We start from the raw sequence: 26034 nt of genomic DNA on the forward strand, positions 1-26034 counted from the left end.
TGGTTAACTTTGCAGAGGAAATGTCATTTGACTTACATAATAAAGCCTCTTATGATATTTGAATAGAGCCATATTAAAATAATAAAATGACACTACAGAAGAGAAATTATACAGGAAAACATTTTTTAAGGTATAATTATCACACAAGCTAATGTAAATCTCGATGCCCAAACAAGCACATGTATGTTTAGATAGCTTTGCTCCCATCTTTGTTGGCGATTCACCTAGATAATCCCCGCCTTGCAGTGGTGGTGTGCCAACACAACTGTTGGAGAAGGGAGCTACTTTCTAAAGACTGCAGGAAGGACAGAGGAATACCAGCCACCCCAGAGGTCTGTTGACGTTCAGAAACTTAATCTCTCCCTAGGTATAGACATGTTACCCAATAAAGGTGGGGAGAATTGAATTCTGAAATATAACCAAGACAGTAGACCGTTATGTTTCTAAAAACATATTTGGTAAATAAACAATTGCACCCAAACTTCCTCAGTGGTGATTCCTTTTTTACTGTGTGCTCTAATATACTATATTCTTAAAATGTGGTTCACTAGACTTTAGTCGGACCACCTCTTCCACATCATCCATGAAATTACTATGTGTGATTTCACTTACAGTGAGATTACATGTAAAATTTTAAAATTATTTTTATTACAATAGTTCCTTATAAGAATCTGTTATAAAAATGATTCAAAAGTTACAATGTGCAAAGTAAAAGATTTTATTGGTGTTAAGTGACCTAAAAATAACTATTCATAAGAGCAATTTGTGTAACTTAACAATTTAGCAGACTTATCCACCTAAAATCACCATGTACTTGACTGTAGAGAGCAAGTACTACTGAGCTGAGGACAGGAACTTCATCCTCATGTGGTCTTAAAAGCAGCAGAGGCTAGTGTGTGTTTTTTAATCTTAATAGATATATCTATATTGACATAAAATAAATAACAATGTTATTAATGAATGTAGTCATAATTCCTTAACAAAGATCTTACCAGACAAAAGTCTTCTCACTAAGACTTTATATTTCCCTACTTAAGAGGATACATCAATCAATCCTTAAATATCTTTAAGGATGAAAACTAGAAAAGCATAAAGAGCAATTAAAATCTTTCTGCCTATATTAGACTAAAAGACTAAAAGAGTCCATGTTCTATTTATTATCTAGGTTCATGTATAGTCTAAACATCTTTGAGTATGTTTTTCAATTCTAGTAAAATTTTAGATGATTCTGAAATATTTCAATGTGTCACAAAGGGAATAGCAAAAACTAAAGTTGAGTAACTACTGTGTAGTAGTTACTTTATCTATAATATTTCCAGCTTACCCTGTATTATGTGTTATTACCCCATTTTCATAAGAGAAAACTGAGTCCAATTGCTGAATACATAAAAATTGAAATTTTCTGTATAACAGGAAGTATTAACAAATAGATATATCAAACCAGGAAAAAGAGTGGCAACATGAATTGCACATGATTAATATTATCAATGTATAAAAAACTCCCAACAGATAAAAATTTAAAGCCCCAATGGAAAAAAAAAAACAAAACCTGTCCGAGGACCTGAACAGGCAAAATGACTGAAGGATTAGCTTACTGGGCAAGAAGCATATGTAAAATTGTTCTTTCTAAGTAGTAATAACAAATACATAATAAAATGATGATATGTCATTCTTTTATTCAAAAAGGAAGAGATATGGAAAAAGAAAATATCTAGAGCAAGCCTAGGTGTGGGGAGAAAGGCCCTTCTTGTGTACTGCTGAGATGAGTTTAAAAGTGGTTCCAGATTTCAGGGCCACTGGATATATACAAAGGAAGCATTAAAAACATGTATATCACCCAACTATTCCACTCATAGAAATTTCATCTATGAAAATCATAATAGTTAATGACTACAACGATGGTCATTGTGATACTGCTCTAACTTCAAAAAAGTGAAAAAGAGCCTAAATGTCCAAGGATGAGAAATTTAGTTAAGTACTTTTAGACACCCATACAAAGGAACATTATGCAGTTTTTGAGTACAACTTTTCCCTCTTGTCCTGGAATTGCAATTAAAGCAATTAAGGCAAAGTTGGTGGCTAGAAATGCTAAGTACCCCCAAGTTTTGAAAGAGGACTGCCAAAAATGAGCCACCAATAAGTGCTTCCAGACTCTTGCCCTCATGTTTAAATAAGGAGGAAAACTAAGCCTATTGCAAGTGCCAGTCCTCCTCTTCCCCACACCACAGTGTCTTGAAGGATGGGAAAGGAGATCAGCAGTCACTGACCTTTGTGTCTAGTCTTTATCCTCCTTTTACCCTTTACCCTGCGTCTTCACCCTCCCATCCTCTTAGTAATGAAGAGAGTGATTTGCCCTCCTCAAAGAGAGTGGTAGTTGATGGGGGAGGTTCCCTAAAAAAATCACTTGGAAAGATTAGGGAAGCCAAAAGAAGAAAAGAGTGGCATTGTTTTCCTTCCATGAGCAAAACCTTTATAGAAGGTGGGAGGTAGGTTGCTGAGCTTAAAAGAAGTCAGTCAGTTCTCACCCAAAACCTTCCAAAGGTTTAACACCACTAGATATACTAGAAGGTACAGGCGAGAGTTGGGCTGGAAATAAGGGCAAATGTTTGAAAATTAGATAAAGGCAATTCCTTGGATTCCCTCCCTTTTACCTGGACAGCTGGATTCCTGTACCACCTACTCTCCAGCTGAAAGGGGTAAGGTTATCATCTGGGACATTTGAACGATGAAGAGAGGGAAACACCATTCTGAAATCCTACATATAAATAGTGAAACCAGCAATCCCTCCCTCTTCAGCATTGAAAACCTTGCCAGCCCAACAAGTTTACATCCCAGGAAGTAGACAGAAAGATTGGAAGAAACTGAATAATGAAAAGACTTGTAGATAAAGACATATGGGGGTTTTCAATGGAAAACTTGACCTGAAACCTTACCACCCTCACCAATCAATAAAACACTATCTATGTACACATAACTTCTAATCACTTTCTTTTTTAAAAAAAGATTTATTTTATTTATTTATACAAGCACCGGGTACAGTCAGAAGAGTATAAGGGTGAGAGAATTCACCAGAGCCAGAGCGGGAAACAGAACAGGCAGACTGACGATACACTGCTGAGGGGAGCAGCGAGTGAGGCAGGCGAGATCTGCGCACCATGTGGGACCCTCTCCTGGTGGCTGGGGATTGAACTGGTGCTGCAGAGGCTGCAGGCAGCTTCACAGCCCAGCGCTCAACCGCTGAGCCACCGGGGAGGCCCATCTAATCACTTTCTTAGTCTTTCATTCTATAAACTCTAGACAAAATACAAGAACAGGTAACCTAAAGGCATTGGAAAGTGAGCAAAAATAAAGATTCTGGAGAGAGCTGACTTGGAAGAAGGGAAAATTGGGTGAGTTGCCCATTTTGATAGCAGATTGAAGACAGAAGAGTCAGTACTGATCAGGGAAACTAAAACGTCAAAGAAAACCTTCCAGTCCTTCTGGCATGAAGGGCCAGAGGGCAAGGGTAGAGGGGGTTGTTTAACCACGCACCTAGAAAATCAGGGAAATCCCAGGAAAAATGTCTCCAATACATATCAATCTCGAAAAATCCTGAAATGCTGTCTTTATCACAATTATTTTATTTATGTGTTTTCAAATAATGAGTGCCCATAATAATAAACAGTGAACACTTTTCTATCACAGAGGGCTGTACTAAAAGTTACAGCAATTTTCTGTAAAAGAATGACCTAACAACAAATTCATGGCCTATCGTACTATAAACCAATCTACTATGACAGGAAACATAAGCTCCTACAGTTGAGTTGGGATAAAGAATGTAAGTGATTTTCTTTAATTCTGGATAATTGCCCCATTGGTGAGGCAATTGTATGGCAGGTAAGATGCAAAATGGAAAATCTGCCCGCAGATAATGAAAGGTTGACCACAGTAAGAGAATTAAAGTCATTTCTGAAGAAGCAGAGACTATTTTCAAATGCTTTTTGTTGGGGGACGGATGTGTGGGGCTCCAGCAGAGCACAGATTCTTTGTCCTTTGTGCTATAACACCATGGTAAAATCCACCCATTTCATTGCTTTTGTCACCTTTTGTTAAGCTCAGAAACTGCAGTGAAGGGGCAGGTTTCTATTTTCTGTTTAGTACCACTGTGTCTTTAAGTCAGATGAGCTCCGGAAAAGCTATGCTTCATTGCCAGGAAATTTGGCACCGACTCCTACAGTACCCTGGATTAAAAGCCTGATTGCTACGAAGTATAAGAATCATGATTTATTTTTCTATATTAAATTAGTAAACAGAGAAGAAAGTAATCAGTCATTTCAAATTTTGAGAAAATTTCTATAGCTGAAATCAGGCATTCAACATAAAACTTAGACTCAAGAAATAGAACCTGTCAAAAGCGACCTTATTATTGCTGGATCATTTGAAATTCTCAACAAAAATTCCAAAACAAGTGGAGGTTTCTAGAAGAGGGTCACACATGAATTTAAATGGAAATTAATGTCTTCAAGAACCTCCTACTTCATTAGGATTGACTCAGAGGAACAGAATGCTAACCACACTTTGCCCCTTTATCCCCTTTTTAAAATCAACAGCTTGTTAAGGTATCAACAAGTAGAATAGGGTTGGCTTTCCTTGGTCTCTCTCTTTCCATGTTCTCTATTCCAAAGAGCCAAAGTTGATTCAACCAGGGAGAAATTTCCCCTTCCTTTTAAGCTTCTTGTGCCAAACTTCTCTGGCAGCAAGCCTTCTCATTCTACTGATTCCTTGTGCATTCATGCTGTACAGCTCTTTGTGCTCATACCAAACACAATCTGGGGCTGGAGGCAGGTCTAAGATTAAGTTGGTTTATACTTGCTTTAATATAAATCAGACTTGGTTGCATTTCAAATCCTGTAGGTTTGTTTTACATAACGGAATCAGTTGTTAGAACGAATTTTGTCCTCGTATTTATCTTCTTCTCAATCATTCAAAGGCTTAATTGACTGTTCAGAGATCCATTTCAGTCTCCAAATTTCCCACCCGTCTCAATTACCTGCAGAGTAACTTACCTAATTCCATTAATCTTAACCTGAGTCTAATGCAGAAAGTGGGGTCTAGCACCATTAGCTCTCAAATTCCAGACCTTCACTCCCTCTGTTCAGACCCAAATTCCATATAAAATTTCTACCAAACTTATAGACTGCATTCACCCACTCCCCAAATAAACCAGTGGTATAATATATAAAACTGTATAACTCAGTGATCAAAGAATATTTCTTTTTCATAAAATTTAAGAAAGGCTAAGATGATTAAACATTTTTTAAATCAATCAATTAATTAATTAAAAAATGAAGAAGTTGGAAAATAAGAACCTCAAATTCCTCTACAGGAGAAGACATCCATGTGAAAAAAAGAGGCCCATGAGTATTCATTGCTAAAAAAGGTACTTGATAACAACTAAAGATGTAGGTCTTCTGAAAAATCAGATTTTCTTTTGTTGAAGACTGACCTTTAGTTAACAATGTGAACTATTTGAAGATGAAACAACAAGAAGATAAGAATTCTAATGAAGTCTAAAGTTTTTCTTTTGCACATATTATCTACTCATGTACATACTGTGTACACAGCTTATTTATATTTCATTAGATGAATACAACCACAAGACTGAATATTTTGTCAATATGTTTAGATAAAAATAGTGGGTCAGTTCTATTCTGTCCTGTCTGGCCTGCTGGAAAACAAACACTGTGATATGCTATTGTCAAATTACAGCTCAATAAGGGACAAAAAGACAAAAAGTATGCTCAGCTGACTAATAAATCTAATATTGAAATCTATACAAAATGAACTTCTTTTGCTGCTGTATTACTTTGTAGGTAGTATTTCAATACTTTTAAATCCTTGAAATTTATTTTTAATACTTGAGTTAATAAAAAATTATTTAATAAATATTTAATAAATTATTTAATAAATAAATATTTAAAAATTATTAATAAAAATTATTTAATAAATATTTAATAATTGTTTAATAAAAATTATTTAATAAATAAATAATAAATATTTTGATAATTAAATGGTTAGGAATGGTAATGAACTTGTACCCTGTAGTCATCTGTGTAAAAGGGCTTGATGGTGGGAAAATATAGTTGGTTTTCAAAAGTAGATAACAGTACCTTTTGCAGAAGAATTCCCATTGATATGTTTTTTGAATAAGTGAGGCTCTACGATATTACACATTTATAGCTGTACATTAGTCAAAAAACAACTTTCTGCTTTATATCCTGTGGACTATAGCCAACTAGGCTGTTTATTATGTCTGTTAAAATCACAAAATTATCCTATTTGGCATAATTTGGAGGCACATTCAAATATTTATTGGTTAACAACAAAACCAAAAGTTGGTTCCTTGAAAAGGTGAAAAAAAATTAACAAGCTGTTACTGAGATGAACCAAGAAAAGAAAAAAAAGGAAAATTACCAAAAGAGGAGTGGAAGAAAGGACAATCTCTACTAAAAACCTTGTAAAACTAAAAAGGATTATAAGGAATACTATTAACAACTGTATAACAACAAATTGGAAAACATAAATGAAATGGACAAATTCCTAGAAAGATACAAACTACTGAAGTTTCACCCAAGAACAAAGAGACAATCTAGAAATAGATAAATATCAATTTGATAGTGGTGAAGGGTATTAGAGCTTTGGTGGTGGGTATATTCCTGAAACTTATATAATATTGTAAACCAAAGCGAAAACCTAAGTAAAACAGGAGGTAATACTTCCCAACTCATTCTATCAGACCCTCATAGCAAAACCAAACAAAGATATCACAAGAAAACTACTGGCCAATATCTCTTAAGAAAATAATCATTAAAATTCTCAACAAAGTGCTAACTGAATCTGCAACATACTGTCATACTTGGTCATGCCATGACCAAGTGGGATGTATCTGGAAAATACAAGATTAATTTAAAATTCAAAAGTCCTCTAGTGAATTACAGAATACCAACAGAGTAATGGACAAAGCCACATAACCATCTAAATAGACACAGAAAGTGCATTTAAACAAATCCAACATACTCTATAATAAAAATACTCAACAATTAAGAATAGAAAGGAATATCCTCATGCTAATAAAGAGCATTTATGAAAAATCCAAAACTAGCATCATAGTTAATGGTGAGAGACTGGAGATTTCTCCTTAAGGTCAGATACAAGAAAGGGCTGTCTGCTCGCTATTAGAATATTCTACTTCTATTCAGCATTGCACAGGACGTTTGAAGCAGGAAAATAAGACAAGAATAATAAATAAAGGCATCCTGACTGAAAAGAACTAAACTATCTCTGCAGATGACATGACTCTAAATTTGAATTTAGAAAATCTTACGGAGTCTATTAAGAATCTATTAGAACAAATAGTTAGACTTGCATTTCCCTAATAATGAGTGATGTTGAGCATTTATTTATGTGCCTGTAGTCCATCTGAGTATCTTTATAGAATTGTCTAAGTGTTTTACCCATTTTTTGACTGGGTTGTTTGTTTTGTTGTTAAGCTGTATGAGTTCTTTGTGTATTCAGGAAATTAATCCCTGGTAAGACAGAGGATGTGCAAATATCTTCTCCCAGCTATATGTTGACTTTTTGTTTTTGTGATGGCTTTTTTTTTTTTTTTTTTTGAGGTACAAAATTTTTTTAGTTTGATGTAATCCAATTTGTTAATATTTGCTTTTGTTTCCCTGGCTATTGGAGTTGAGTTCCCAAACACATCTCTCAAATTTATGTCCAGGAGTATATCACCTATGTTTTCTTTTATGTGTCTTATGGTTTCAGGTCTTCTATCCAAGTCTTCAGTCCATTTTGAATTAATTTTTGTGTATGGAGTTAAAATTACTATCTACTTTCATATTTTTGCATTGTTGTTTCCCACCACCATTTGCTGAAGAAACTTCTTTCTCTGATGAATGGACATGGCTCCTCTGTCAAAGATTAACTGACCATATTTGTATGGGTTTATTGCTGTGCTCTCTATTCTATTCCACTGGTGTGTGTTCCTGCTTTTGTTCCATTATCACACTGTTTTGAGTACCATAGCTTTGTGCTGAGGGAGTATAATTAGGTCCAATTCTCCTCTTTTCTTTCAGGATTGCTTTGGTTATTCAGGACCTTTGGTGTCTCTAGCAACTCTTATAACTGTTTTATTTTCTTGAAATATATTGCTGGGTTACTTTAGATTATTTTAGATTACAATTAGTTTAGGTAATTGACCATTTTAACAATGTCTATTCTTCTAATCCATGAACATAAAATATCTTTCCACTTCTCTGTGTTTTATTACTTTTGACCATGTCTTACAGTTTTTCAGTGTAACAGTCCTTTACCTCCTTTGCTAAATTTATTCCCAGGCATTTCATCCTTTTTGATGTGAACATATATGTGATTTTTTTCTTAATTTTTCTTTCCACTAATTCATTATTTTCATATACAAATACAATAAATTTTTGTGTATTGACTTTGTGTTCTACCACTTCACTAGATTAATTTATTACTTCCAGTAATTTTTGGTAGGCTCGTGGATTTCCTATATATATTATATCACCTATGAATAGTGGTAGGTTTCAGTTCTTTTCCAATTTGGATTATTTTTATGAACTTTTCTTGCCTGATTGCTCTGGCCAGGACTTCTAATACTGTGTTGAACAGTAATGATGAGAGTGGACATTCTTGTCTTCTTCCTGATCTTAGGGGAAATGTTTTTAGGTTTTCACCACTGAGTATGATGTTAGCTGTGGGTATGTCATACATGACCTTTATTATGTAGAGATATATTCCTTTTGTTCAAAATTTATTGAGTTTTTTGAATCATAAATGGGTGCTGAGTAGAGGCTTTTTCAGCATCTACTGAAATGAGCATATGATCTTCTCATTGATGTGCCAACTGACATTGACTGATTTGCTTATGTTGAACCAACATTACATACCTGGAGTAAATCCCAATGATCATGATGAATGTTTCTATCAATATATCATTGGATTTGATTTACCAAGATTTTGTTGAGAATCTTTGCATCTATATTCACTGGAGATATCAGTCTATAGATTTTTTTTTTTGTGTTAGTTTGTTTGGTTTGGAATCAAGGTATTCTTGACTTCATAAAATACGTCTGAGAAGTCTCAATACATTTAAAAGATTCAAACTACACAGCATAGATTCTGTAATGAATTAAATTTGGGATCAGTAACTGAAAGATGTACAGAGAAATCACCAAATGTTCAGAAGATGAGCAACACACTTCAAAAAAACTTGGTTGTAGATGATGAGATATTGTTCCAATGAGGTGTGCACAATGAATAAATCACAAGGGAAAACAGGACATATTAAAATGTATGAGATGCAGTTTAGTTAGAAGAAAAACTTAAAAGTATTTAAATGCTTATATAAGAAGCCTAGAAAGGTTTAAAGTGAAGGATATAAGTTTCTTTAAAAGCTGGCAAAATAAAAACAAATTAAATCTAAACTAAGTAGAACATAAGTAATAAAGAGAAGTACAGACATCAGTGAAATACAAAACATAAAGCATAGAGAAAATCGTAAGAGCTGTTTCTTCAAAAAGATCAATAAAATTAATAAAATTTTCAGTAGCATGATTAGAAGGAAAAATAGAGATTTTTAATATACATGCACATATAGAAAGAATATACATGCACATATAGAAAGAATAATATAATAAAGCTCACAGGAATAGTCACTCCAGTCAATTCACGACCAGTCTTTTTTCACCTCTACCTAACCTTACTCTCTGCTTTTGTCCCTGCCCCATGTTATCTTGAAGTAAATCCCATACTTTATATTAGTTCTTCAGTAAATGTTTCTATTTATGAACGTATTTTAAGTAGGAAAACATGTATGTTCTGCAACATGATGCTTATAATAAGAATAAAATTTAAAGTGTAAACGTGAAAAATACCACCAACCAACTTCCTCCCTTTCTCAGACTGAAGGATTGGTCAGACAAAGAGTTTGATCCACAAAAGTTATCAGTTTTACTAATTGGCAGAGACAGAAATTCTGTCTCTTGCTCTCTGAGGAACAGGCTCCAGAAAGGTCTAGTGTCTGGTTTGATGGAGCATAGAAATCTGACCTGTGACTCACACTGGTTAACAGTGAGCAGTCAGGAATGTCCTAGGATTTGCACTTGGTAATTGTACCTGCAGGCACACAGACAGTGTTCCCTTAATAGTTAGGAATTACTTGGAGCATGTAAATCTCCCCTCTCACCTATCCACCCACTCAAGAACGACAAAAGTCACCTAATGGGATCCTCATCCTGATCAAATGCTACCTTTAACAGCTAATGGACCTTCTCAAGTGCCAGTAAATTTCACAACTTAAAATGAGAATATGCTGTTTTCTGTTTTGTGCAACTAGATCTCCATATGGGTATTTCTGTATCTTTTGCTGCTAATAGATTTTATGTTCTTTAATTGTGTTTTTTTCCCTTCTTTAATACTACCATCATTGTTCCATTGTGACATCATGCAAACTAGTAGTAGAAGCAGGAATGATAGGAAAGTAAAGACTCTAAAATTTATGTGAAGGAATTCAGGGAACTAAAGGGAAAGGAGTACAGCTGACCCACATCTGGCATAAGCTCATAAAAACCTTGTTGCAGATGATGAGATATGATGTGGCAATGAGGTATGTGCATGGCCTGCTGTGGGGCCTCTAAAAGGTCTAGTACATAGTTCTGAAACAAATTGCAGGCTAAAAGGAAAGGAGTCAAACTTCACAATTTTCAAGTTGCTTCTATTGGCTGACTTTTCAAAGGTTCTTCAGTGGGAACTGAAAAAGGAAATGACTGAGCTGACAGTATAATTGGTAAGAAAAACTAAAACTGAAACTGTAGATTCCTGTGTCTGGGACAGAAACACCCGGAATGGTAATGATGGGGAGTGGGGAAAAGGTCCCAAGATATCTTAGAGACTGATGAATGGTGGCAAATTTCCAGGCAGAAGACAGGTAACCTTCTGCCAAAGTTTTAGGTGTGCGACCATGGGACAGTTAAGCTAAGAAAGGTAAATGTTCATTGAAGGTAGTCTCAGTTGGGAGCATGGGAGTGTGAGTAGGCAGTATTACAAGAAACAAGGTTTTTATTGTGGGGGGAATATGTTTTAACCAACATGTATGAGTCCCAGTCATTGTTTTCAGACCTTTCTTCTAAAACAGAGCAATAACCCTGATTTGCTAGCAAATCCCCTTTTTAATGGTGTTCAGAGATATATTCTCAGAAATGATTTTCTATTTGGAATAAAATGTTTCCTAAGTGGAAAATTAAAGAGTATTGAAGATATGAAACTTTAATTAGGAAAGGTATTTTAAAAGAAACTTCTTTTTGAAATCTGTTAAAAGACAGATGAGCACATATACCATATTAAACAGGTAAAATATGTAAATATTTGAACTGTGTCTGAAAAGCTGTAACTTATATTTTTCATCATGTTCAGTAAGCTCCATAGTCCCTGTGTATATGGACTTGAAGTGCTTTTACTTCAATTTAATTGAAATAATAAAATGTGTTCAGATGTAATTTTATATCTGAAGTGGTAGGTGACTTTAGAGGATAGCAGCCCAATAAAATAAAGGGAGAAAGCTTAGCTTCTTTGGAGGTAAAAATACAGTAAAAGTCCCCTGTTAGGAGAGATAGCCTTCCATGGCTCTCTCCTTCTCCTATACATCTTGTTGCTTATGCCAAGAATGCAAGGTCCTAACCACTATCAAGTTTGTGTTTGCAGTTGAGGGATGAAGCAATATTTCCCTGGAAACAAACAGGTTTGCCTACCTCTGGCTATAAAAATGGTAGATTTTCCAAATTCAGAGTTCCTTTCTTAGACTCAATTCACTGCCTCTGCAGACATTCATCTGGGCTCTGCAAAATGCCTTTCCCCCTCCCATGAGATGAGGAGACAAAGAAGGAACTGATACAACATGCCCTCTGTGCCAAGAGAAATAAAATCCTTATCTCCACCCCAGGGCTCATGTGTCTTCTGCCAGTATCCATGAAACAGTAACAGGCAAACTTATTAGCTCATAAGCAGGGTAAATCAAATCCCAGGCCCAACACCTCTCCTCAAACCTTTTGTTTCAGTTTAAAATTTTCCATTGAGGTCAGTTTCTGTGCTGAGTGTGGGGTGTAGGTATGTGAGTATGAAGGAAATATGGCTTTGAATAGGAACCTTCTCCTCGCCCTCTGCACTCAGTTCCTTCAACAGATTTACTAGAAAAAAAGAACCTGTACTACTCAGTTCCTGAATAAAAAAGGAAAAGAGATAGAGAACTAAGGTGAATCCAAAATAACTTGACCGCTTCCCATGAAATCATACCCTTCATTGATGTGACAATAAAATGACCTAGGGCAGAATCACAAGGACCCCTGGCAGTACCACTTCCTGTCTGAAAAGAGATCCCCATTGCATACCAAAAAAATGCTGACTTTTATTGTCACCAGGCCCCTAGCAGAAAGTGATCTACAGCAATTGAATTCTCTGGAAGACAAGAGAGGAAGTTACTCTTGGCAAACATTGACCAGTCAAAATAAATGACTGGTCCCCCTGTCTGGATGTTGGCAAAACAGATTCCACATGCAGGATCCTGCTGAGCCCAGATTACCAAACAATGAGGAAGAAAATGACTTTGAGCACATATCTGGGGAGATCATGCAGTTAGAACAAACTTGGGGTATTTTAATCAATGCAGAAGATTGGCTATTTACACTCAAGCTCTCAGTGGCTTATACAACGTGCTAAATCTAAGTTCTCTGAGTTAATTTTACATGAGATTAAAAACTTTTTGGGATGGGTCTCAACTACCAGAAACCCATTTATAAAGCCACTCTATGATATCCAAATTTAATGTGATATAAAACTATAAACTGACATAGACTACATATAAAATATTTTATATTGATTAATTCTTATGTAACCCAGACAATACTATGAACCACAGAAACTGTTTCATGTCAACTTTTTGACTACCTTTTAAAATCTATAGTAATACAGTTTATTTTTTATTATTGTGTTTCAGGACATTTTAAGGAAATGTTTAGACTAGTTAGGAAAGTTAGATGAATAAAATACCTAGCTAATGAATATTTCTATTTAGTTTAAAGATTATATAGGGGGGGCCTCCCCGGTGGCACAGCGGTTGAGCGCTGGGTTGCGAAGCTGCCCGCAGCCTCTGCGGCGCCGGTTCGATTCCCGGCTGCTCCCTGGCCACCATAGGAGGGTCCCACATGGTGCGCAGACCTCTCCTGCCGCCCGCTGCTCCCCTCAGCAGTGTACTTCGGTCCTTCTGCCTGCTCTGCTCCCCGCTCTGGCTCTGGTGAATTCTCTCGCCCTCCTGCGCTTCTGACTGTACCCAGTGCATGTATAAACGAAACAAACGAACAAACAAATAAATAAAAAAACATGCCTCTATAAAAGAAAAAAAAAATTAAAAAAAAAAAGATTATATAGGGGATTCCATTTGTATGAAATTATGAAACCGTGCTTGGTGTTCCTCTGAACAGACGCTAGAATGATGTTTTTTCTGGAAGAAGAGGTACCAGTGAAACTTATGAGGAGGTATGTCTACACTTGCATACTCAGGAAACAATATCAGATGTTTAGGGAAGGGGTACTAAAGAGAAACACAAACTTGAGGAGGGCAAAATAAAGCACGGCTAATTAAAATTTGTTACGGGAGAAAAATGAATAAATTTTCCTAGAAGAAGAAGAAGATAAAAAGAAACTTAAGTAAATCAGAAACATTTATATGACCCAGGAAATTTTCTTTTACCCTGTAATAAAGAAGTTCTACCCAAGAGCTCATATGAAGCAACACAAATTATATCATTGGTACCCTAATATTATTCTCTTGCTTTTGAGATGATTTTAATTCTCAATTCTCAGGAATATTCACCTACCTTCCCTTGAGGTATATTGTAGGTTCTCTCCTCTTGGCTATCAGGCCATGGTAAGACACTTTTGATGTTAAATTCATTAACAAACCTACCTTTCTGTGAAGATTAAATGAATTTATGTATTTTTAGGAAAGCTGTTCCAGAGTATCCTTGTTCAAGGTATCCTTGGTAGATTCTAGTTTCTTGCTCTCAGGAACCTTGTTAGATTCTGTTCCTCCTCCAGTGAATGTTTTAAGTACAACCCTGAATGTTATTGTGTGATAACTGTATTACTTTCATCAGAAAGAGGAAGAGCCAATACCAGGTAGGTCAGAGAGAAAATGGCCAAGCTCCAAGCAAAAGCAGCCCTCCTGCTTCCTAAATTCCACAGAGCCCTCTCTAGCACTATGAAACAATTGCGTGACATAGTCTCAGAGTGCCCTTTAAGAAACATCCAGTTAGAAAGATGTTTCCTTTCTTCCACATAAAGATATATTTGTGAGGAAACAGAAAACAAGGAGTATCTTCTTTAAAAAAGGATAAAGAGAATAATAAATTAACTTCTAAGTACCATACATCTGGAACATCCAGAAGTAGAAAAGAATCAAGGAAAGGTAGACAATATCAGAAAAATAAAAAGACCAGAATACACAAACATAAAAGGAACTAGGGGAGAAAATCCTAGTGAAAGCATAAAAAAGTGCTCTAAGAATTTTTTAAAATTATAAAGTACTTTAAAGACAAAGCACTTAAGGGCAGATGAAGAACCTCCTATAATAATCATCAGAATCTGAATAATAAACTTAAATAGTCCCCTTGGTACACTGTAAAGTATGCAATTTTAATTATGTGATTTTTCAGCTAATTTCTGCTTCAAAAACAGCAAAGTACTTCTGCTTACAAGGTGGCAGAGACAAGAACTTTTCTGAACCTCTCATATGCACGTTGTCATCAAAATTTAAATTAGCAGAAACATGCCTTTGAGTTAAATCACAATTAGCCCTTAGATCTATTTACTGAGAACCCACTATGTGCCAAACACTGGTGGCATACACTAAACAACAGTGCATTTGTAAAGCACTTTTCCCTTTGCAGGTTCTCACAACTGACATTTTAAAACAAACTGTATTTGTTTTTCAGTGTTAACTGCATGTGCTGCAATACATCTATTATTATAAATTGCTCCTACTCAGGAGAGTCTTAGCTTTTCAGCGACAAAACACATCCAGTTTTGCTTGTGTATATATACATTTTGCATAGTTATGAATGAAAGTCAATCAACAATGGTAAATACAAACAGGTTGTCTGACAAAATAAAACAACAGTTTGGAGGAGCAGAAATTGCACATTTGTCAGAAGATGTCCACAAATAATTAATTACTTTAACACAATAATGATATTTTCTTAATACTAGATTCTCTTATAAGAGGATACTCATTACTTTCTAACCATCTGTCATCACTCCTCCCCAAAAAACTAATTAGAGTTTCATCCAATCACACATTATAAATCATGCAAATGTAGATGGCCAAAAACACAATTTAAAGAAATTAACATTATAACATTTTGTATTTTAAAAATCACAGGCTTCAGAACTAGTCTTTCAAATTCCAGTAATTACCCTGCTTATTTTTCTCATCTTTTTCTGGTTAATTATTAGACATTAAACTTAGAAAATTGAAATTAAAAATAACTTACAGGTAGTAGAGTTTTCCTGCAGCAGGAAGTTCCCTTTTCCGGTAATCTATCCCAGAATCTAGTTGGATCGTATTACAGTATTTCTATAATCCAAACACATAAAATATTTTTTTTAAATAAGTGGGGGCCTAGAATTATAATTTTTTTGCTATACTTTATTTAATTTTTGAATTTTTTCTCAGTGAAATAATGTAATGAGCTTAGAATAAAACAAAGAACTCACAGAAGAATCATGTAAGTGGCAAAATTAAACATATATCAAACCAGATCAGTTTTAAAAAACTAAAATTGGTAGCATACCTTCCTGAAATTTTGCTAAAATAATCCTGTCAGCAAATTCCCCAAATTACTGCATTGGAGTTTTTTTTAAATCCCAATTTCCATAACTCTGAAGTCAGAAGCAGGAGTTCTCAGAAAGGATAATTCATAGGTCTTTAAGCATCATGTTGGGAGAGAGACAGCAGAAGCGAGCTGGACCAGAACATTATTATCTACTTTTGAAGTCAAGTGATCATACTAAAGTGATGCTATAGGTTTATCTGTTCTTCGCTTCTAAATGACTGACATGGCCCTTGTTCTTACTTTCCTTTGTAGCCATCAGAGTTTAGAGTTCTTCCCTCCTGTAGACAAGTCCCTTCAACTTGAGTTGTCCGGTGCCTGTGATGTCCTTCCAATTTCTTTCTTTTTCATCCTCCCAAGGTGCATATGTGCATGGAAACAGCATTCACACCTCTTGAGAAGCAACTGAACTTTGTCTATACCAACTTGGTCAACTCAGAGGGTCGTTTTGAGAGAGGAGGAAATACATATTTATTTTTTTCATTCCAGCAGAACAATGGCAAACAAGGGTTTTCAGTACAATTCAAGAGACATTTACAAAATGACTTTTTTGTTTTCATTCAAATGAAAACTGCTTTATGAAAATTCATGAGGAAAAATTATATTTTAACAACTTCACTAGTTTAATTAATGAAAAACTGCATTTTGGGGCTAAGGTAACTGTGGTACATTGTATTTTCAAAAGATGGTTACAATCATCACCAACACCCACAACACCAACACCCACAACACCAACACCAACATTCCAACCACCAAGAAGGGCCTCTCATTACGCCACCTCCCCCTTGAATCCTGTGGCTGTGGGGAAAAATCACACTATACATCAACATCCAATATGACATGCAAGTCAGTAACTTCCTTGTTGGCCAGAACATTCACTCTGGAACCCCGAACTACCAAGTTAGCATAGAACATGGCAACCACACCATGAGAGAGATTGAAGCAATGCACACAGAAATGACCAGGAGAGTTCCTACGATGACATGAAGACAGAGGTGTCTGATCAACCCATTGTTCCAGTTGTAGCTGCTGTCTTATTAAGGGAGTCAGAATTGCTAAGCAAGCCTTTCTCAAATTCCTGAACTACAAAATCTAGGGAAAATAATAATGTTTTAAGTCTCAAAATAGTCAGCTATGCAGCAACAGATCATCAGGATAGTAATATTTGGGCACACCTGAGATGTAGCAAGATTCTTCCTCCCTGAAATTGCATCCTGGGTTCTCCTGCTATGCAAGGGCTGAGGGACCATTTACCTGTGCTGTAAGGACTAGGCTGTACACAGCAGCAGTGATAACACATTTCCCCTTCAGTGCTGCAGCTATTTAGAGCTCAGGCAAATAAAACAGTCCCCTGGGACTGAGAGGTTTTCCCTAAGACTGAGGGGTTTTTCTGGATACAGAACTTTCAGTGCTAAGACCAGGACAGTCCTGGGCAAACTGGGCCTATAGGTCACCCTAGGAGTAAAGACCCAGAATCCTAGGCAGCAAGGCTGGAATACATATAGCCTTTTGAGTGATACATTAGCAAACATGAATTTAATACTTTCCAATAAGAAGCTGGTCCTCTGAGGAAAGCTGAATTTTTGAGCTACACATTTAAAAAAAAAACAATCCCTGAACCTAAGAATCATGCCACTCTAGAAGGCTTCACCTGAGCTGCCAGTTGGCCTCCTCATACACCCCTAGCTCATCATTCTAAGTTGCTCAAACTCAGTGCACAGACCTCACTCTTACTCCTAGGTCCTGGAATCCATCTCAACAGAAAGGAAAACAGCATTGCCCAAATATATGCTCTCCGCTCCCCTCTTGATTGAGATGACCTGTCTTTAAAAAGCATAGCAGCATTGCTTTCTTCTTCTCAATGAATGAAGTAAACTTGAGAAAGGAGATACTTCCTCCCCCTTGCTCCTGATAGCCATCCAGCACAAAAATGGAGATGCATTTGTCTAAGTAGCATTTCTTACTCTCTATTCAGAGGAAGTCTATCCTGGTAAGGTAAAAACCAGGTATTCAACCGGATGGTCTCACTCATAGCAGGAATCTAGAAAACTTAAATAAGGGACCAGGAAAATGAATAACTATAAGAAAGTGAAAATCAAAATCAACAAAAAACTATGAACCAGAGACACTTTTAGGGGGGCGGGGGCGGGAGGGGAGGGATTGGGGTCAGAATGGGGGGCTGCAATTGTATGGGGAATATAACAATAAAATTTATAAAAAAAAAAAAAAAGAATCTAAAAAAAAAAAAAAAAAAAACCAGGTATTCATAAGCTACCTGTACTATAGACAATATACTAAATAGTAGAGCAATATGTTCATATAAGTGCATTGCTCCAGGTTCTCTATTTCTCTTAAACTACAGTTTATTTTATATGACTCATATTCCTAATTTAGTCAAAAAAAATTTTTTTTTTTTTTTGCTATTACAAAAATAAGGCTAATGGAAGTTATACAAGCTTCAATTTCTCTTTCTGGGTAACTAACTTCTCTCTTATGAGTGATTAAGCCCTACTAAAATGATTGCATTTGTACATTCACTAATCACCACAGAGGAATACCTAATCAGCAGCAAACGAACTATAACCAAAGCCCTTAGATGTTAGCTCCTAATTGTCTGAAAAATACTAACACTCAGTTTATATTTTTAAAGAAAAATAAAGCTCATATTTTCAAATTTTATTCACTTAAGCCAGATCCTTCAAAACATTTTGCAGATGGCAAAAGCTAAGATATTTCCAAGTTGACAATGAGTCCAGTCAAAAGGGTATGACCTCTAAGTAACTTCCTAATTTCCAGGGATAATTTCCATGACTTCTTACTGCCTCCTGATTCAGATGCATAAAACCTATTAGCTGCCAAATAAAATTATTTTAAAATAGTTTGTGCATTTATGTATACAGAGAACAAATACAATTATACAATCTAAAATGCAATCTGGAAATTTGGGGAGGAAGGATAACACATCCTTGAGAGCATACTCATGAGTCAACAGTCTTTGAGTTTGGAAAGAAAAATTTACTGCTCAAAGAATTAAATTTCATTGGTTTGCATTTTCCTCAAAAGCTATTGTGTACATTTTTAGCAATTCTGAATAATACCATTAGGAAAATAGCCTTCTCACAGAATACCTATATACAGTTTCTATTTTGTTTTTTCTCTTCCCAATTGGAACAACAACAACAAAAAAACCCAAAATATTCTTTAAGACCATAACAGAGGAGTCCAGCAAAATGGTAGCACAGTGCATATGCTGGGTTCACCCTCTCCATATATTCACAACTAAATTTCAACAAAACAAAGTCAATAATCCTTGAAAGATAAGCAGATGACTAGAGCAAGCATCAAGGGCAATGGTTAGCAGAAAGGGGTAGGAAAATCTTTAATTGAACTGTTTGCAGTGATACTGGAAGTACCAATTTACATTCTCAATCAATTTACATTACCAACAGTACACAAGAGTTTACTCTTCTCCATATCCTTGCAAACACTTGTTAACTCTTCTTCTTGATAATAGGCATTCTAACAGCTATGAAGTAATATGTTGTTATGTTTTTTAAATTTTTTTATTTTTTTTAAAAAAGATTTATTTATTTATGCATATAAAAACTGGGGTGTAAACTGGAGGTGCAGCGGGTGAAAGGATTCATCAGAGAGAGTAGGGAGCAGAACAGGCAGATGTACTGAAATACACTGCTGAGGGAAGCAGCGGGCAAGACAGGAGAGGTCTGCTGTGCCATGTGGGTTAGCTCCCTGGCCAGCCGGCAGCAGCTTGATTGCACTGTCTTTAACCCCTGTGCCACCAGGGAGGCCCCTCTAAGGGTTTTGATTTACAGTTCCCTGGTGATTACTGATGTTCCACATCTTTTCACAGATCTATTGACCATCTGTATATCTTCTCTAGAAAAATGTCTATTCAGTCTTTCCATTTTTAATTGAATTGTTTGGCTTTTCTTCTTCTGAGTTATATATAAGTTTCTTATATGTTTTGGATATTAATCCTTATTAGATATGTAATTTGCAAATATTTTCTTCCATTTGGTATACTGTCTTTTCATTTTGTTGGCTTTCTTTTGCTGTGCAGAAGCTTTTCAATTTGACGTAGTCTGCTTATTTATTTTTGCTTTTATTTTTTGTGCCTTTGCTCTCTTATCCAAGCAATTTTTGCAAAGACCCAAGTCAAGGGAGTTTTGTCCCTATATTTGCCTCTATGAGTATTGCGGCTTCAGGTCTTATGCAAAATCTTTAATACATTTTGAGTTAATTTCTGTGAGTGGTGTAAGATAGGAGTCCAATTTCATTCTTCTGCATGTGATCATCCAGTTTTGCTAAGACTATTTATTAATGAGACCATCTTTTCCACATTGATGTTCCAAATATTAGTTGACAGCATATTTCTGGGTTCTCTATTTTGCTCCATTGGCCTGTTTTATTTTTATGCCATTACCACACTGTTTTGATTGGTATAGCTTGGTAATATAGTTTGAAATCAGCAAGTGTAATACCTCCAGCTTTGTTCTTTCTCAGGATTGCTTTGGCTGTGGTTCAATACTAGTTTTAGGATTGTTCTTTCAATTTCTGTGAACAATGCCTTCAGAATTTTGATAGAGCTTGCACTGACTCACTTCAGGTAGTATGGCCATTTTAACAATATTAATTTGTCTGACCCATGAACACAATATATCTTCCCATGTATGTCTTCAATTTCTTTCATTAGTCTTATAGTTTTCAGTATATAGATACTTACATTTGTTTCCAATTATCTTATTGACCTTAATGCTATTGTAAACATTATTTCTTTCTTGGATATTTCATTGGGTCAAAGAAGGATTCAAAAGGGAAATTAAAAAAAAATCTTCAACAAAAATGGATATCAACATACTTAAACCTATGGGATGTAGCAAAAATAGTTCTAAGTGGAAAGTTGATAGTGATAGATTCCTACATGAATCAACATGACCTCAAATAATGACATACATTAAACCTCAAGAAACTAGAAAGAGAACAAACTAAGCTAAAGTTATCAGTAGATGGAAATAACAAAGATAAGAACACAAAGAAACAAGGTATCAGAAAAAATATAGAAAATATGAATGAAACTAAGAACTGTTTGTTTAGATAAAAATTGGCAAACATCGAAATAGACGAGGCAAAAAAAAGTAAAAGATTCAGATAAATAAAATGAGAAATGAAAGAGACACTACAGGGGCCTCCCCTGGTGGTGCAGCGGTTGAGCGCTGGGCTGTGAAGCTGCCTGCAGCCTTTGCAACACCGGTTTGATCCCCGGCCTCTGGCGAGGGTCCCACATGGCGTGCAGACCTCTCCTGCTGTTCCCACTGCTCCCCTCAGCAGTGTATTTCATCAGTCTGCCTGTCCTGTTCCCTGCTCTGGCTCTGGTGGATTCTCTCACCCTCCTGTGCTTCTGACTGTACCCAGTGCTTATATAAATAAATAAATAAACAAATAAATAAATAAATAAAATCTTAAAAAAAAAAAAGAAAAAGAAAGAGACACTACAACTGATACCAGAGAAATACAAAGGATCATAAGAGATTACTATGAATGAGTTTTTGCCAAGAAATTTAATAACCCAGAAGAAATGAATATATTCTTAGAAACATGTCACCAACCAAGACTGAATCATGAGTAAATAGAAAATCTGAACAGTCCTATAGTGAGTGAGGAGACTGAATCTGGAACGAAAAATCTGTCAATGAAAAGTCCAAAACTAGATGGTTTTCCTGGTGAAGTCTACCAAACATTTAAAGAAGAATTAAGGCCAGTCCTTCTCAAACCCTTCTGAAAAAAAAATTTTTTTAAAGGTTTATTTATTTATTACAAGCACTGGGTACAGTCAGAAGTGCGGGAGGGTGAGAGAATTCACCAGAGCCAGAGCCAGGAGCAGAACAGGCAGACTGACAAAGTACCCTGCTGAGGGGAGCAGCAGGCACAGCAGGAGAGGTCTGTGCGCCATGTGGGACCCTCACCCGGAGCCTGGGGATCGAACCGGTGCTTCAGAGGCTACGAGAAGCTTCGCAGCCCAGCGCTCAACTGCTGTGCCACTGGGGAGGCCTCCTTCTGAAAAATTTAAGAGGGATCATTCTCAACTTTGTTTTACAAGGCCAGTATCTACTACTGTCAGGTAAGTAAGATAAGAACAATATTGAAAAAGAAAACTACAGGCCAATATCACTAGTGAATATTAGTGCAAAAATTTTCAACCAGATATTAGCAAACCAAATATTAGCAAACCACGGTAAAAGGAGCATGTGCACGATTAAGTAGGATTTACCCCAGGGATGCAAAGATGGCTCAACATACACAAATCAGTAAACATGATAGACCATATTAGTAGAATGAAAGAGAAAAATCATGCTTATATCAACAGATGCATAAATAGCACTTGACAAAATACAGCATTCTTTCATAATAAAAACTCAACAAATTTGGTATACAAAGAACATACCTAAATATAATAAAGACTATGTATGATAAGCACACAATCTAATATCAGACACAATAATGAAAGGTTGAAAACGTTTCCTTGTTTCTCAGAAACAACACAAAGTTGCCCACTCTCACTACTCCTATGTAACCTAGTACTGGAAGTCCTAGCCAGAGCAATTAGGAAAGAAAAAAATTAAAGTTAGCCAAGTTGGAAAGGAAGAAGTAAAACTCTATTTCCAGATGATATAGTATATCAATATATGGAAACCAAGAAAAGACTCCATCAAAAACCTCTTAGACCTAATAATTAAATTCAGGATTCAGGATACAAAGTAGCACATAGAAATTAGTTGTGTTTCTATATATGCCACGTGAGACCCTCGCCGGCAGCTTCGCAGCCCAGCGCTCAATCACTGCCCCACCAGGGGAGGCCCATGGTAATGACTTATTAATGCCAATCTTATTCATTGTTTTCTTGCTGTTTTATAGTTCCCTTGTTTCTATTCTCCTCTCTCCGTTACTGCCTTCTTTGTGAATAGATGATTTCACATAGATTTTCCTAAAATTTTGTGAATCTACTGTAGATCCTTGCTTATGGATACTGTGAGGCTTAGATAAAATATCTTATAGATATAACCACCAATTTTACCTGAGTAGGACAGTCAGCAAGTATTCAGACTGGACCCTACAAGACAGCTCACACCATTCCCCACTGGGTTCAATTCATCTTTAAGGCTAGTTAACAAGCCCGAGACACCTACAAGGACATCTTCTCCTGGCTCTGCCTCACACATCCCACTTAGCCAGGATCTAGCATCCATTGTAGACAACCTGCTACAGCTCTTTGCACAGCAGAAAGCAGTGGACTCCTAGGATCAGCCCTGGACTGAGACTTTGGGAAGTTGCATGGAGGTACCCACATAGAAAAGGACTCTGGTGTTCTAGGAAACCAGTCCCAGATCAAAAGTGGCTTACCATTCCAGAAGCCATGGAAGAAAGGTATAGTGCCATGGCCAGGTTGGCACAAAACATACCCCCACTGCCCTTAGGAGAATGCCAGAGATTTGCTGATACTGTTTTCTATTGAGCCTCTGCTTATTTCAATTTAACTAATATCATCAGAAAAAAATCTGGTATAAAAAACTACCTGGACCTCATTGAAGCGGTCACTGCAGATCATGCTAAGATTATAGCAGAATGTATGACAGCATTCTTTCCATAATAGCAACATAGTCTGAACGGGAATTTTATTAGCCAGAGAAGCATAGACTTCACAAATGAAAATAATTCAGCCACCTACACAGCCCTCTTTTTATAGTAAAGAGTAACACTTCTCATAAATTTGATCAAAAATACAACATTTTCTTCACAAAATACACAAAGGGGACCATTCAGTTTCTTTTAAACAAAGACACGTGAAACTGATTCATTCCTTGAACAGGGTTTTTTTTTTTTTAAGTACAGAATTTGCCATAAGTTCAATAACAACTTAAATTCTGACTTTTTAACTACCTCCCTTTTGGTCACAATTTATCTATTTTTATATTGTGAATTCATTAACAAGCAATTGTAGCTGTTACTTTTAATATACTTGTCCTTTTACCTTTACATTATAGTTTCATGGTTAAGATACCACCATATTACAGTATTAGAGTACTCTGAAGTTGACTATATACTTACTGTTACTGGCATGTAATACACTTTCATGTTCTTATAAATTACTGTTCTTTCATTTCACCTTGAAGAACTCCTTTCATCATGTAAGGCAGGGCTAGTGGTGATGAACTCAGTTTTTGGTTGTCTGAGAAAGTCTTTATCATGCCTTCATTTCTGGAGGACAACTTTGCTGGATAGAGTATTCTTGTTTGGCAGGTTTTGTTTCTTTTTCTATCAGCAAGTTGTATATTTCATCTCACTCTCCTGGTCAATAAGGTTTCTGGTGAGAAATATGCTGATAGCCTTGTGGGGCTAAACTTATAAGTTGTGAAATTTCTTTTCTCTTGCTGCTTTTAATATTCTTTCCTGGTCTTTGATTTTTGATAGTTTAATACAACTTGGAGAGGATCTCTCTAAGTGGAATTTTTTTAATAAACTATTAGCTTCATGAACTTGGATTTTCAAATCTGTCCCCAGATTTGGAAAATTCTTTAAAATTATTTCTTTAATATTTTTGCCTCATTTCTCTTTTCCTTCTGGAAATTCATTAATTCAGGGTATTACTTTTAATGGTATTCCACAGATCATGTAGGCCTTTTTCACTCTCCATTTTATTCTTTTTTCTTTCTTCTTCTTTGATTAAAGTTTAAGCTCCTGTCTTTTAACTCAGAAATTCTTCCTTCTGCTTGATCTTTTCTGATATTGATATCTCAACTGCACTTTTCACTTCATTCACTGTATTATTCAGCTTCAGAATTTTTTGGTTTGATTCTAGTTTATTATTTCTAACTCTCTGTTAAACTTTGCATTTTGTTCATGTATTGTATTGAATTATGTTTTCTTGTTGTCACTGAGTTTCCTTAAGACAACTATTTTGAATTCTTTAGGGATAAACCCAGAGCTCCAGACCTTTTGGGATCAGTTATTGGGAGATTATTTTGATCCTTTATCACTATCATGTCTCCTTGAATTTTCATGCTCTTTAAGTTTTGCAATGCTGCCTTCACATGCAAAGTAGCAGTCACCTCCTCCAGTCTTTACTAACTTGTTTCAAGGGAGATCTATCTTCCATCAGCAATCCTAGAACTTCCATAGACAAGACCTGCTTTATGACACACCTTCTTGCTCCCTCTTGTGGGAGAATTCTGAAGCTCTTGTGCCTTCTCCAGATCCTACAACACATGAAGCTAAGCACAGACAGCCTCCCTTTTGTGTTCCCAAAGGTAGCCTTAAGCTCAAGTTTATAATCTATCCCTTGTCTGCAGATTTGGTCTGACTTTCTGAAGACATATACTGGCCATCTGCCAAGGCTCTATCTCATCATCACCATCAGGAGCATGTACAGCAGTCCAGTCACAGGGTGGGTTTATATGCAAATGAGGTGTCCAGAGCACCAGCAATGTCCTTGGACTAGATAAGAAATTCTTGTGTGAGATGTTCTCTGCAGCCCTTGGATGGGCTTCCTGATGATGTCTGTGAAGCAGGTAGTAGAATTTGTATACTTTTAATAACCTACAAGAGTCCTTTCCCAGCCTCTAACTGCCCTCCAGTTATACATTCTCATGATTCAGTATTCTGGATGAGGAAGAGAGAAAGGAGACATGGCAGCATCTGCATACTTGGGGGGAACTGGATTCTCACTCATATGCTTTCTTTTTTCCCTGGAGGAGAATTCACAGGCCAACAAGATCTCCCTTGGTCCTAAGCCATGCTACCATGGGGAAGGGGTGATATGGGTAAAAACTATTTTTCTTTCTCATCGCATCCAAACATACATTTTTTTCCCTCCAATGGTATTCTGGAACTTAACCGGGAACCTGGACATAAATAAAGGCTCTCTCATCCTTGGATCATTATTTAGAAAATGTTTTCAAGGATTCCCATACTGTGGCCAAAAGGACCAGAGCTATTTCATGAGATGCTGCAGGGTCCACAGCTGGGACTAAAGTGTAGATGCCTATTACCTGATGTACAGGTGGCAAGACTC

At 36.2% G+C, this 26034-nt stretch overlaps 1 protein-coding gene across 2 annotated transcripts in view; it reads right to left on the minus strand.

Moving 5' to 3' along the window:
* AFG1L (AFG1 like ATPase) overlaps positions 1–26034 on the minus strand; it is a gene marked incomplete at both ends in the record, with an annotated part of 132534 nt that overhangs the window by 34592 nt on the left and 71908 nt on the right. For both annotated transcript variants that reach the window (XM_084259577.1, XM_084259576.1), the window contains one exon: positions 15609–15691. In XM_084259577.1, coding sequence (XP_084115703.1) covers positions 15609–15691 — 83 coding nt within the window. The remainder of the gene's footprint in view (positions 1–15608; positions 15692–26034) is intronic.

This window comes from Talpa europaea, assembly GCF_964194135.1.
Source record: "Talpa europaea genome assembly, chromosome: 2".
Taxonomy (NCBI): Eukaryota; Metazoa; Chordata; class Mammalia; order Eulipotyphla; family Talpidae; genus Talpa; species Talpa europaea.